The sequence below is a fragment of the Acanthopagrus latus genome, chromosome 5, assembly GCF_904848185.1.
Source record: "Acanthopagrus latus isolate v.2019 chromosome 5, fAcaLat1.1, whole genome shotgun sequence".
Lineage (NCBI taxonomy): Eukaryota > Metazoa > Chordata > Actinopteri > Spariformes > Sparidae > Acanthopagrus > Acanthopagrus latus.
In genome coordinates this window covers 10,091,925-10,105,052 of record NC_051043.1, presented here as the reverse complement: position 1 = coordinate 10,105,052, position 13,128 = coordinate 10,091,925, and the positions used below count along the sequence as shown (strand labels likewise).

The 13,128-nt window shown below is 41.6% G+C and overlaps 1 protein-coding gene across 1 annotated transcript; it reads right to left on the bottom strand.

The window, feature by feature from the left end:
- Positions 1-68: 68 nt before the first annotated feature.
- Positions 69-7,330, bottom strand: ccnh (cyclin H). Its single transcript, XM_037097828.1, has 10 exons — positions 7,116-7,330; positions 6,874-6,998; positions 6,658-6,780; positions 6,486-6,559; positions 5,431-5,644; positions 5,153-5,316; positions 4,552-4,622; positions 4,318-4,423; positions 408-471; positions 69-317 (listed from the first exon to the last, which is right to left on the bottom strand). The coding sequence occupies exons 2-10, from the start codon at positions 6,988-6,990 to the stop codon at positions 291-293; spliced, it is 960 nt and encodes a 319-aa protein (XP_036953723.1). The 5' UTR covers positions 6,991-6,998; positions 7,116-7,330; the 3' UTR covers positions 69-290.
- Positions 7,331-13,128: the final 5,798 nt, after the last annotated feature.

Genomic DNA, 13,128 nt, shown 5'->3' with positions numbered 1-13,128 from the left:
CAACTGGCTTGGTTATGTGGAAAGATTGTTTTTTTTTTTGTTATCTGCAGAAACATTAACAAACGAAATGTAGAAAAATATCTTTATTCTTGCTGCAGAACAAAGTCAAACCCAAGTTTCTACAACATCTTGTAGAAAATTAATATAACGTACATTTATTTAACTGTTAGGTAACCTCACTGTAAACTGTATATGCCACTCCATCGTATTCTCTATAGGTATGGTCATATAACCACAATGGCTTGACCTTGGAATTAAGTGGTATAATAACTAAAACTTTGCTTGAATGCTTACATCAGGTCTTCATCAGTCCATTCCTGCAATAAGAAAAAAGTTAATTTCAGAAGGATTGTGCAACAAATATGCAGCTTAACTAAGTTTACCATTAATACAAAATATTATCCTACCTCTTCCGTTATACGTGGTTCCTTTGATACGTGACCATCTTCTTCGTATCCTCTCTTTCGTTTGCTGCAATACAAGAAATATTTTACCATGAGCTGTTGAGTTAACACAAACAGCAAGTTCATAGCTGCTTTTGTTAATATATCATGATCAGAATTTATCTTTGCAAGCCATATCTGTTGGTGAACTGTGTTCATAATGTTTGTGACCAACCCCTTCAAGTCCATTTCCAACACTCATTTAGATGTAGACTGTGACATCTAGATTCCACTATGCCTTCATGATCACCATCAGTAGTTGTAGTTTCATTTAATTTGCAGTCATAATTAGTACAACCAATTCCAAAAAGTTGGTTTGCTGTGTTTGACACAAAACTGTGATTTGCTTATCCTCTCTGACATACAACCAGCTGAAATCAACCTCTTCAAATTAGTTATTTATTTTTGTTATTGTTTATATTTTGAATTCGATGCGAGAATACACACACAAAACACCTGTTTGGAACATTCCACAGGTAAATAAGTGGACTAGAAAGGGGTGATAGGGTCGTGATTGGATAAGAAGGGCTTAGTCATTCATTAGACAGGATGGGGAAAGATTCACCACTCTGAAACACATGATTGTACAAAGGATATTACTACATGAGCTTGGTAACACTTTGTAAACACAGTTTGTTTGCAAATGACTACACACGTTTTTGTTTTTTTTTAATATTTTACACAGCGTCTCAACTCTTACGGAATTGCAGTTGTAAGTGGATGATTCTCAGAGCTTGTGCCTTTCACAAACATGTCCACTTTATCTTACAGGACAGAGTGCACCATCATGTCACTGGCTGCTGCCATCCAGGTTATGTGAGTTTTACAGATTCCCACCTGAGAATCAAAGTGTGGTAGTCAGACCACACAGCCCAGCCAGGCAGCCAAAGTCAGGCCTCATCCCGTGAGGCGCACGACCGAAGACTCAAGTCAGTTTGTATCTATAAGCATGTGGCCTAGATTCCTGGCAGTTCAAATGCAATATGGCTGTTCTCCATGGGAAACCACTTAATGCATATCTGAATACTGTCCTTCCAAAGCCCTTCCCAAAATGCTACAGACAGTGTGTTGGACTGATTCACGTTTGACAAGAAGCCTTGTCACATGAGACCTTGAAGAGACGATTTCTATGAAGATGGACCTGAGATACAGTCAGCTACAGAAGTGTCTGAACCTCTTTAATCCTGGTATGCCTGCCACTCCCCTCAGACTGCTGAGGGTTGTGATTGAACCAGACAAAAATGTGGCACCCTGATTACTGCTTTCCTCGGACAAATCTTGCAAAGGATTACTGTAGGGGGAGGCCATCCAAAGCATCGAAGTAGCGATTTCTGCCGTCATCAGGGAATTCAAACATAGCACCTCTCTCCAAGATGACACAAGCCTTAACTCCCTTTCTACACCGCATCCGCCTGCCCGCACCGCCACCTGACTCATGACAAGCTCTTCCTTCAAACCACTGACAACTTCCACTGTCTGTGTATGAACTGCCACGCAGCACTGACACCACTTGTTACATTTTTTTATACGCTGCTTTGTTCGTTGATGTTATATACTTAGGCTTGTATAGCAGTAAAAAGGTGTTTGTGTATGTTTATAGCTGAACAGAGCTGAGAGATAGTCCCAAGAGTTTTGTAGGAGATCTGTATCCTGTCCTGTGCATGTGTTAATCCTGAATGGATCCTGCTATAGTGTGGGCCTACATATATGCTGCTCTAACAAAACATCACCCGAACTCCCTCTTAGCCTTGGGGTGGGGGGTGTGAACGAAAGCTTTCGCGCATTTGCAGTCCTCTCTTTCTCTCCCTCGGCACACCTCCACACCGACTGTTTTCATATAGATCCATCCTGAGAAGTCATGTCATGCACAGATTTATCAACTTCAAAGTCATAGTCGTAAAGGTGGGCCCTCGCGTGCCTCCTGATGATTCAAGCCGCTGCAAAGTCTGAATCTGTGCCTGTCATAGCTCAAGAGTTTACCAAACTGTTTACTGTAGTTGCACTTAAGATACCACGGACCTCACCAACCTCACCAAGTGTTAAAACAGACGACCGGCGACAGAGACATGACGACGAACGAGCCTGAAAGTCTCCTCATCAGCAATACCAATATCAGCTGTGCTCCATGGTATGGATGATGTAGGTAGGAATGTGGCGTGCTGTTGTACTTCCTTTCTGTATTTCATACAGCTGATGTGTTTCTTTTTATTTTTCTACCTGAAACTGAACCTTGAACCTTTTTGCATCTTAGATACGACAACCTGGCTATAATAAAACTGTTACTACGTATGGCAATGGAAGACTTGAGTTGCTTACTTGGGTGTGTGGGATAGAAACTTTGATTACAAAAGCATACAAGTAGCAGTACCTACATACTACACAACAGTAAGTTTGGTATTTTAACAGTATGACCTATGTCAAGGAGGTTATCAATTCACCTTTTTGTTGGTTGGTTTGTCAGCAGGATTACACAAACACTTTTGCACGGATTCCACGAAAACTCTGATAGAAGATGGGCTCAGAATAGACCTCATTAACTTTCAGTGTGAATCCAGATTAAAAAGGACAGATCCAGGAACTCTTTCACACTTTCATGGCAATTTAAGGCATTTTCCATCATTTTCATACATTTCTTAGGAAATAATTCATGAATCTTAATGAAAAATAGCTGTATTTAGGTGGCTGGTATCTCGATGCAGATCCAAGTCAAAATCCAGATCTAGAGGATTTAAACGTCCTTTCAATGATATTAGATTAACGTGACTGAATTAAAGGGGGTTGCTGGGCCCTCTGTGTAGGTATGCGATCTACTGAATGCTCTTCCAGTTAACTTTTGCAACTACAATTACATTACTCTAGTCATGGATGAACGAAGTAGGGCTGCAGCACCCCCTGAAATGAGGCATTGTAAAAGAAAAAAGAAAACAACTGATTGAAAAGTATTCTGCAGTTAGCACTCATGTGGATGAGTGAAGAAGCACGAGAATATGAAGTGTCCACATGATTAAAAAAATGAAACTTTGATCATGAAACCTTAATGTTACTCAGGCCTGTGGTTTATCAGTAGTTCACAAGTGTATGAACTACACTGCAGCCTGGACTCTCTGTTAGCAGTGACAAACTAGCAGATACGCTTTATATATGCTCGTCCCTATGAAACGTCTGCATCCTTGCTGAGCTGCATTATTAGTTCACACCTGGCAATATATCAGTGTCCTGAGTGACTACCATCAATCTCACGTCCCTGCTATATATATTTAATAAACATACTGTACATTCTGGGACAAACACACACACAGAGAAATAACTGTGTATAACATTTGCTAAATGTACAAGATTGCTCTGATAATTAAGAATTTGTCATTTTCAGCTTTTAACACAGTTTCTAAAGTTTCTAAAGCCTAACTCAACAGGTCAGACAACAGACATTTTATAATGTAGTCAGGAGATTTTTTTTTTCCTCTCTCCCCCTTTCATTTCCTTGCTGTTGACTATAGCTGTCCCGGCTTTGACCCATGTATGCTGTTCAACATTTTCAAATTGTTGTAAAATGTTTTTAGTAAAGTAATAGATTTAAATAATTCTGGCCATTTAAATTAACACAAAAAACATGAGCATTGCGTGCTTTTACTAAGACATCAACATACAGAGCAAACTCACAGCACTCCTGACTGTGAATGACTTCCAGTGACCATGACTCTACTTCTGTCTTTATCTCAGCACTAGACAAGATAGAAATTTAATTTGGCTTCTCAACTCCACATTTAAGTTGTGCATTCTAATGTGACAGTAATTTTATATTCCCCGATGACACTCTGCTTGTTGGAAAACCCTCCCAAGTATCCTGTACAAAACTCAATCACTTTCGCCTTACTTGCTTGAAGTGGTTAACTCCACATGAATCCTCTCCAGCTTCTGTTTGTACACATTCACCTCCTCCGATTTGGGAAGTTCATACTTCTTTAGGAGGGTTTTCATCCCTGGATGAGCAGAAAACATTTCCTTAAATCTCAGAAAACACATGTTCTGTGTGTCACACTGCAGTGAAGCGCGGAACAGCTCAATACCACCATCTTGTGGTGTCAAAAAGGAAGTGCAGTTTACGCACGTCTCATGGCGTCGTACATCTTTGAGAGACTCTCTTTGTCCCCTTTCAGTCCCAGACATTCAGTCAGGTAACTATTGAAACAATAAAACAAAAAAGGTGGCAATTAACACATTAAGGGAAAAAACAGGAACATTCCCTTTGGGGAATTTTCAGTTAACGTATCAACTATAAACAGGTTTTAAACAAAGATATATACTTTATTACACCATCAGTACTTAGCATCATACCTCTTGATTGATAACTTATCTCACTGTGTTTCCAAATAATGACAGTGAATACCATTAAAATGAAACTTATTGAAATTGTTTCACCAATCAAAAGAAATTACTAATCCTAATCAATTACAGAAGAGAGCAATATTCATCCGTCACAATATCAATACTGTGGTTCAGGTCAAAATGTGTGAGATTTGATTTTGTTGTCCAGTATTAGCATTTATAAGGCGCTTTCAAAGAGATTTCAAAACTATGGAGATCAATTGTGTATCAAAATGTAACCTATAAATATTGCAATATTGTTGTAATGTTTCATGCCAAGTCCTATTAATATATTAAATGTAGCACTGCTGCTTATTTTAACCCGGACACACCTACTGACTCACCTCTCTATGCTGAGACCAGCTCTTGAGGCGCTGCTCAGAATAGCTGTCAGAGCGATCTGAGAGGGAGGAAACAGCAGTCCTGCGTCTGTCATGGCTGCCTGAGTCAGAAAATCATCAGCACTCTTCCTCAGGGACTCTGGATTTTCCAGAGTAGGGTATCTTGTCTGAGGGACGACATTTTTGCAAATCCAACAGTTCATTGACACAGGATAAACAATCTGAACTATTAAACAAATTTATGAGAAGCACTGAAAGCTCTCCAGGAGTCGACTACCTACCTTAAGGTCGATGAGCAGGCCCTCCATTGGTCTGTAGGGATTGTGGACGACAAGGTGAAAGTTGAGTTGTTGAATCAGCAGCAGCTCAAACTCCAGGATCTGCTCCAGAACCCTCTCCTGCCCTGCTGGGCTCTCCTGCAGGAGGTTGCCCACAAACTGGGTGCAGGACACGTTAAACTCCTCTACTTTACAGGACAGGTATGCACACGTCAGCCTGAAACAGGGAGGCAAGTTTAAAAAAAGGTTGTATAGACCCTTACATTCTTTAAGTTGGACTGCAAAAGTCCTTCCCAAATACCACTCTCAACAAAAACAGTAGCTTTCTTTATCCATAAAAAGAAACATGTTTAATACTTTATTCAACACTGAGCTGAGTCTGAACTGATGGCCAAGTAGGAGGTGAATAAAACAGTGTCATGTTGACTCTACGTTAAATGTTATTTCTCAATCCACTATCAACTTTGTCAAATTGGCCATCAGTGGCACAAATGCATCAAAAAAATCTTGTTGCCAATAACAAATACTTTCCAAAAGTATACATATAAAGTCAAATTCTGTACAACTTTCACAGAGGAGCTATAGTAACCATCCTGACTGGAAACATCATAATCTGGCATGGCTCGTGCACAGCCCAGGACTGAAAGACTCTACAGTGGGTGATTAAAACCACACAGATCATCAGTGGTACCCAACGACAGAGCATCAGTAATATGGGTCAAATACACAGAGCCTAAAGGATACTGGAAAATGACACCCTGCCATCCCAGCCACTGTCTGTTCACCCTGCTGCCATCTAGACAAAGATACAGAAGCATCCACAGCCATACAACAAGACCACGGAGCAGCTACTTTCCTGAGGACTATAAAATTAGATTGTTTTATTTTTACCATGAATGTAGTAGAATAAGATTCAAACCTTGTTTTTGAAACCCTCGTGTAGTGAAAAATTATTATTTTAAATCATACCTTGTTTGACACAATAAAATCCTGCAGCCAGGGCTGATCATACTTTCCTATCAGACAATGTCCACATTGGACTTACTGGATTTACTCACATGATAATCCTGGGGTGGTACTCCATCACAGAGTTGTTCAGGTAGAATCTCCTGAAGAACATGAGGGCTGTACCCTGCACACATGAGATGAGACACACGGTGACTCAGTCATCTACATGCTGCAGATGTCATGTTGTTCTTACACGGGTGGAGAGACAGCGCAAACACATACCACAACTGACTTGGGCATCGCTGGTTTGAAGGCATTGCAGAAGTCCAGCATCCTCCTCTCATAGTGTCTGAACACGACGTCTTCCCCATGACGCTCAAGGAACATGGACTCACTCACCCCGGGCTCATTTAAGACACACAGACAGGCGGAAGTGAGCTTATACGTCACTTAAAGACAGTTTGTTTCCGTTTGGTAGCGTCTTTATTTAACACTCACCTTCCCACTTTCTAGTATCTTGTTGCGGAATTTCTGATTAGCCTTGCGTCTCATGTGGTCCAACTCCTCTTCGCTTTTAAATATCCAATATTTTCTGTGTGAGCTGTTGTGGAACATGACGGCGCCTGAAGAATACAAATAAAAGAGAAATACATGGGGAAAGTGTCCCAAAAGGCGAAATAAAAGAACAGTGGCAGACATGAGAAGTTAGCCTGCTGCTCGCAGTGTGACAATTAACTCACCTTATTTATGTCCAAATGTACGCTAGTCCATTCAAAACCGGATAACGCTGACGACGACGGCCGTGTAGCGAGGCAGCATGTAGCAGTGAACGATATAGACTGTTTGGTCAGTCGTGAAACTTCCAAAATTATTCCCTATAAGTACAAACACCAGCTATTAGCACAAGTTATCGGCGTCGCCAGTCTTCTACGTCGGCGTCGTCCCCCGTTGATGACGCACTATTACCGTAATTCAGGACACAGCGCGCGAAAGAGAAATGCACTGAGCAATAACTCCAAACTCTTGGACCGAGCCTTTTGGAGATATCTGCTCATATCATTTTTTCATCTTTCATGTTTCCGTACTGACAAAAAAAGAGTTTTGTTTTTTTAAAAAATATCTTTACTTTTTTTTTTTTTTTTTTCTTTGTAATTTTGTACAACCTGTGGTCCACCTGGTGTATTTGTGATTGTAGACTGTAAGATGTTACATCTGTTTGAATAAAGATGATATTGAAAAAAGTCAGCAGGTTTCTCTCTCTCTCTCTCTCTCTCTCTCTCTCTCTCTCTCTCACACACACACACACACACACACACACACACACACACACACACACACACACACACACACATAAACTGAACTGTTTATTGTTTAGTCTCAAACATCTCATGAATGTCGCATTCATGCCGCAGCTGTGGACGACTAATTGCATTTAAATCACGTGACACATTGTCTAATTGTCAGAGCAATTTAAGGATGGTGTGCTGTTACACGTGGAAAAGTGGAAAGGTATCCGGCGCTGACTCTCTGGAAATTAGCTACTGTAGATTTCAAGCACATAGAACACGCCTCTTTAACATACACTGAATGGAGGCTGTGTATTTGATCAGCTCTGATGCAGAGCTCTCCCTCTGCACAGGGGGTCCCACAGGTTTAACCAACTTGATTTGTAAAGAAATACAATCAAATAGAAACGTAACTAAACAAACAGAGGCGGTTTTTTTTTTCTTTCTTGCTGATTTGCACAGCTCCCTGCGCCCTCCTTGATTCCATCTCCCAGACTACCTGGATGAAACTTCAGAATACACTGCGCCGTGTTGCTGGAAACGCCTGGATTTCGGATCATTTCAGACGGAGGAGCATGACAGAAATTGAATCACACAGTATGTTTAGACGGAGCCACTCAACCCCCACTAGCGCTTCCGTATACCGTCATTTGCATAAACATGAGTAATTTATGAATAATAAATGCCCCTGCATCCAGCGGGAGCCGTTAATTTGCATATCACCACAGCTACAGTTTTATTTCCTTAGTGCGGTGTTATCATGAAGCCCCTTCAAGCCTGCATAAACCAGAATCAAAGAAATAATGCTTTAACAGGTATGTGCTGAGGACTCTTTTATTATCTTAATCTCTTTCTCTAAACGCGGAGGAAGATTTGAACTTTCGTGTCTGAGCTCTGTCTGTGATAGGCTTGTAAAAAAAAAAAAAAAAAGAAAGAAAGAAAAAGAAAGAAACGCTCGACGTGCGTCGTGCGCCATGCTCGCATCTACAGTATCCATCGCTCGGTTCTTTGCCCTGTAAATTGCATAAACATGAAGTGCCGATGCATTATTGATGAGACCATTGCGACGTTTACTGTATGTGCGCCCGTGTGTGCGCCCGCTGATAGGGCGTGTAATGTCTGCGTGCGTGCGCGAGTGACCGTGTGCATGTACTTCTGTTGTCAGTCTAACCAAACACCTCTCCTCCCGCCGGGTCGCTTAATACCGCGCAGTGCTGCAGCTGACTTATTTGAATCTTTTTATCTTGAGTCAGAATATCTAAAAAGAGAAAAAAGACAAAGAAAGAAAGAAAATGATGTTTCCTTTTTTTTTTTTTTTTACATTAGTTTTGAATATTATATATCTTTTTTGGCAGTGATGAGACTTCAGAGGAGCCTGCAGTCTCTTTATTTATTGAAGAAATGCTGCAACTTCCTGTGTGTGTTTGAGTGTGTGTGTGTGTGTGAGAGAGAGAGAGAGAGAGAGAGAGAGAGAGAGAGAGAGAGAGGTGGTGTGAAAAAACGTTCAGGAGTGTGTGGCTCTGTGACTAAAGGATGTTTCCATATAATCTGACAGCCAGTGTTTTATGGGTAAGGGGGGTTGGGGGCGTTGTGTGGCATCACCAGATCAGCTGGATGATCTTTGAGCCTCCCTGATCAAGTTTTAGCCTCGAGTCTGTCTGTGACACTCCAGCTGCATGTTGAAATGATTCCGAGCGCGTCGAAATGATTGCAATCACCGAAACAAAGTCAGATGTTGACCGATGGATTGTTGCCGTGTGAGGCTTCACCTTGGCTGTACACAGCTTTGTAAACTATTCATGATGATGATAGTGCCATGGAGGAGGAGGAGGAGGAAGAGGAGGAGGAAGAGGAGGAGAAGGATCTAGAGGAGGAGGAGGAGGGAGGATAATCCCCACCCCATGGCCCACCTCCCCACCATCTCATCTATGAAGTTACTTTCTTGTATGAAAGGGAAATCATTTGGAAATAACCTTGACAACGATGCAAATGATTTCTCTGACCAATGAGCTCGCTTTAATCCCCTTTTTTCTCCCCTTCTGATATTCCTCGTCTTTTTTGCCGTGGCGTTCAATCCATTTCGGCTTCACACACCAACAAATACAATTAAATCCTCGTTCAAACTCCCCATATGTGCATATTAATTATTCTGCCCCTCCGCCTGCCCCTCATCGCCCACCCCTCCCTTCCAATTGCACTGGGGTTGCCGTGGCAACCAGGGGTGGCAGCGCTGATGTCAGAGACTCCTCCAAGGACACTCGTGCAGGCGCTGGGTCAGGTGATGTGTAGACTGCTGCTGGGCATCGATTAACACCCAAGAACAAAATGGCCGTCGTCCCCCTTCATACTTTTTTTCCCCTGTCTTTTTTTTTTTTTTTTCGCATGGGAGAGTCTGTCTTTGAGCTTTAAACAAAAGAGGAAGTGCGCCTGTGCTTGCCTGACACCTTTTTGTTTTGATGATATGTGTGATGTGGATGATGTGGAATATTCTCGCCGTGATTGGTGCGACCGAGACGCATCACAGGGCTGAGCTGTCTGAGCCCCTCAGAGATCAGCTGCCTGTCTGAAGAATTTAGAAATCTGCCCCGGCTATCTGTGTGTGCCTTTGTGTTTGAATGTGTCCGTACATTGGTTTCCTCAGGTTGGCATTAAGCAGCCAAGGTTTCTTTTTTTTTTTCTTCGTTTCCCCTCCCCCTCCCCTCCAGACATTCAAACGCTCCCCCACCACCTCTCTCTCTCTCTCTCTCTCTCTCTCTCTCTCTCTCTCTCTCTCCCTCTCTCTCTCTCTGTGTGTGTCTCTAATTGAGCTTTGTGTCTACCTCCATCTCCATTCAAATCCACAGTCATTTGCATATTGCCGCCGCGCGCCGGACAGCTCCCCAGCTGTACAGTACAGAACTAAATGAGGAACACAGACCCACTTTACGTGACGCGAATACTAAGCAGCGAGGAGAGTCATTTCCCTGTTTTCCCTGAAAATGCAGCTACCTGAGAGATGAGGGACGGCGGGGAAGGAGGACCGTTGTGACAAATCAGCGCATTCAGAGCGAGTCAGGAGTTACCAGTCTGAAAGGCGATGCTGATGTAGAGGCAAGGGGTTTATTATTTTTAATAAAAACACTGCAGAAGGCATCATGCGCTGTAATTTCACACCAAAAGGAGCCCGATGTACGGTGATATATGGAGGCGGTTGGTGATAGAAGCTGGTTTTACATGCATGTAAGCCATCAGTGCCTTGGTGGTTGCACCTTTAATGAGATCCCAGATTTTTTTTTTTTTTTTTTTCTGCTTTAAGTTGCAAATCAGAAATACTCTGTGGTAAAAATACAAGATTCACCCAGCTTTTTTTGGTACAACTCTGACATGATAACCGCTTTCATTTAGATCCAGCTGCCCCCTCGGCTCTTCTCTCGCCTCAGTCCTGCCGAGGCCCCGACCCTGAGCGTCCCTCGCGCCTCCGCCAGAGAGACCCGGCATCAATGTATTTTAGAGACATTCTGCTCAAGTGTGTGGAGACACATGATTATGTTGTATTTTTGATGCACTCCAGCCACACTTAACAGTACGTGTTAAGCACGCCCTTAATGGGAACCTTAAAACCCCAAGGCCAATTTTCACTTCGAGCGCACTGGTAGGGATTTGTGACATTTCAACTCATTTCAGGATTCAATCAAAGCCATAGCTCCGGGGAGAGAGCAAAAAATGGCACGCTCTTTATGGCAAATCCAACTGTCCTTGGTTTGCTTTATGCATACAACTTCTTCCTCCATAGTGCGACCACTGAGAATTGAGTGAAATTTAATGACCCATTTAACTTTACCTTGAAGACAAACGCAAACGAGGCAAAAAATGTTTCTTTTTTTTTTTTTTTTTTCCCTCTGAAGGGTTTTATTTAGAAAACAGAGTAAGTCATGCACATTTTTTAAAGGCCAGAGTTCTAATCAAGGGGAGTGAAAAAAACATACACACACGTACACACACACAAACACACACACGTGTTCCATCATTCTGAGCACCTTAGTTTTGAATCAAACGCAGAGAAGATTGAGTGATGTTAAAGTGCAGCCGTTCTGGTGAAAATCCAATCCTTCACAGCTCCAATGAGTCCTCCAAATGACCCTTTATATCAACGCATGATGTCCTCACCTTTCCAAATAGCCGGACCGTTTGGGTGACATAGGTGCACTGGTAGTGCACAGCTAACGTATGGCCCATCCGTTGGCACTGTTCCTGTGGAGTGTATTTGTGTATTCGGGCACAAATGTGTTCTACTATCTGGGCTGTGTTTTGTGTTGTGTAATTGTGAGGCAAATTAATTTTCTCTTCGAAAATACATATTTTCTCTATTATATTCATACAATTTCTATCAGAATTGGGAAGAAAAGGGTAAACGTTTGCAAATGAATGTAATTGTTAACATCGCAATGAATTAAACATTTTTTTCAGTTAATGTTAGATGCGTTTGTTCAATTAATACTTATGCATATTTAATTGGTAGATTAGAAATTAAGAATCTCGCAAAATTGACCACTTTCACCCCGATAGCTACATTTTGAAAAGGGTGTGTACATGACTAAATCAATACCGTATATGCTGTGTGTACACGAGATGGTACATCTGTGTGAATTTGCTCGCAGTGGGGGATTTTGCATCTTAATCTAATTAAGAACTGGGTGTCTGAATATAGACGAAGAATTATGAGGCTGAAAATGGGGGGAGGGGAGCCCTTTTTGATCAAGTCAGGTTGCCCAGCAACCCAAGCCATTTATTTCAGACGAAAAAAAAAAAAAAAAAGAAAAAGAAAAAGCCCTCTAAGATTTAATAATCAGGTTGTCTGCATTAAAATGCAAAGGAGGCTGTCAGGCTGCACCTGAAGGACAGCAAAAATTAGGCAGGGTAATTTCTCGACTTACAGGTGAATTGCTGACCTTCTGCAGTGAGTGCCTGTCAAAATCGATGCTCAAACACCACAAAATAAGCTTTTTACACGTAGCTTGTAAAACAATTTGAGTGAGGAAAATTGAACCGCTGTGTGTGTGTACGGTGTATTCTTTCTCAGTTTGAAATTTGTTAATTGAGTGGGCTCGCGTGGGTCTAAACGCGGTCATTATAAATTAAACACGATGCTCATTTTCAATTTTCTTCGCCAGGCAGGTTCCCAGTTTGCACGCCTCGTTGATTCTAGGAAATTAAACCAAATATAATGACAGAAAAACATGAAAACAGAAAGGAAAGCAAAAAATGCCATGTTTCTTATATATACATATATGTATACATATATATAAAACATTTTGGTACAGCAATCTTACACAAAAACATATTTCAATAAATTATATTGTCATTCATATTTTCTCTCACTGCCTTATAAAAACATGTTTCATAAATATTAACCATTAGAAGGTACATTTTCTGACGCTCTTCGTCGCTTCTCTAATTGACTGTGTGAAAGCTGGGTGTTGGCTGTCGA

Bases quoted from the DNA above. Each gene is read 5' to 3' on its own strand.
- ccnh (XM_037097828.1), bottom strand. From the start codon at position 6,990: ATGTTCCACAACAGCTCACACAGAAAATATTGGATATTTAAAAGCGAA. The intron at 6,560-6,657 runs GTATGTGTTTGC...TCATGTGTGCAG, and splicing joins CGATGCCCAAGTCAGTTGTG to GGTACAGCCCTCATGTTCTT. The intron at 472-4,317 runs GTAAGGCGAAAG...CTTGTATTGCAG, and splicing joins GAGTTAACCACTTCAAGCAA to CAAACGAAAGAGAGGATACG.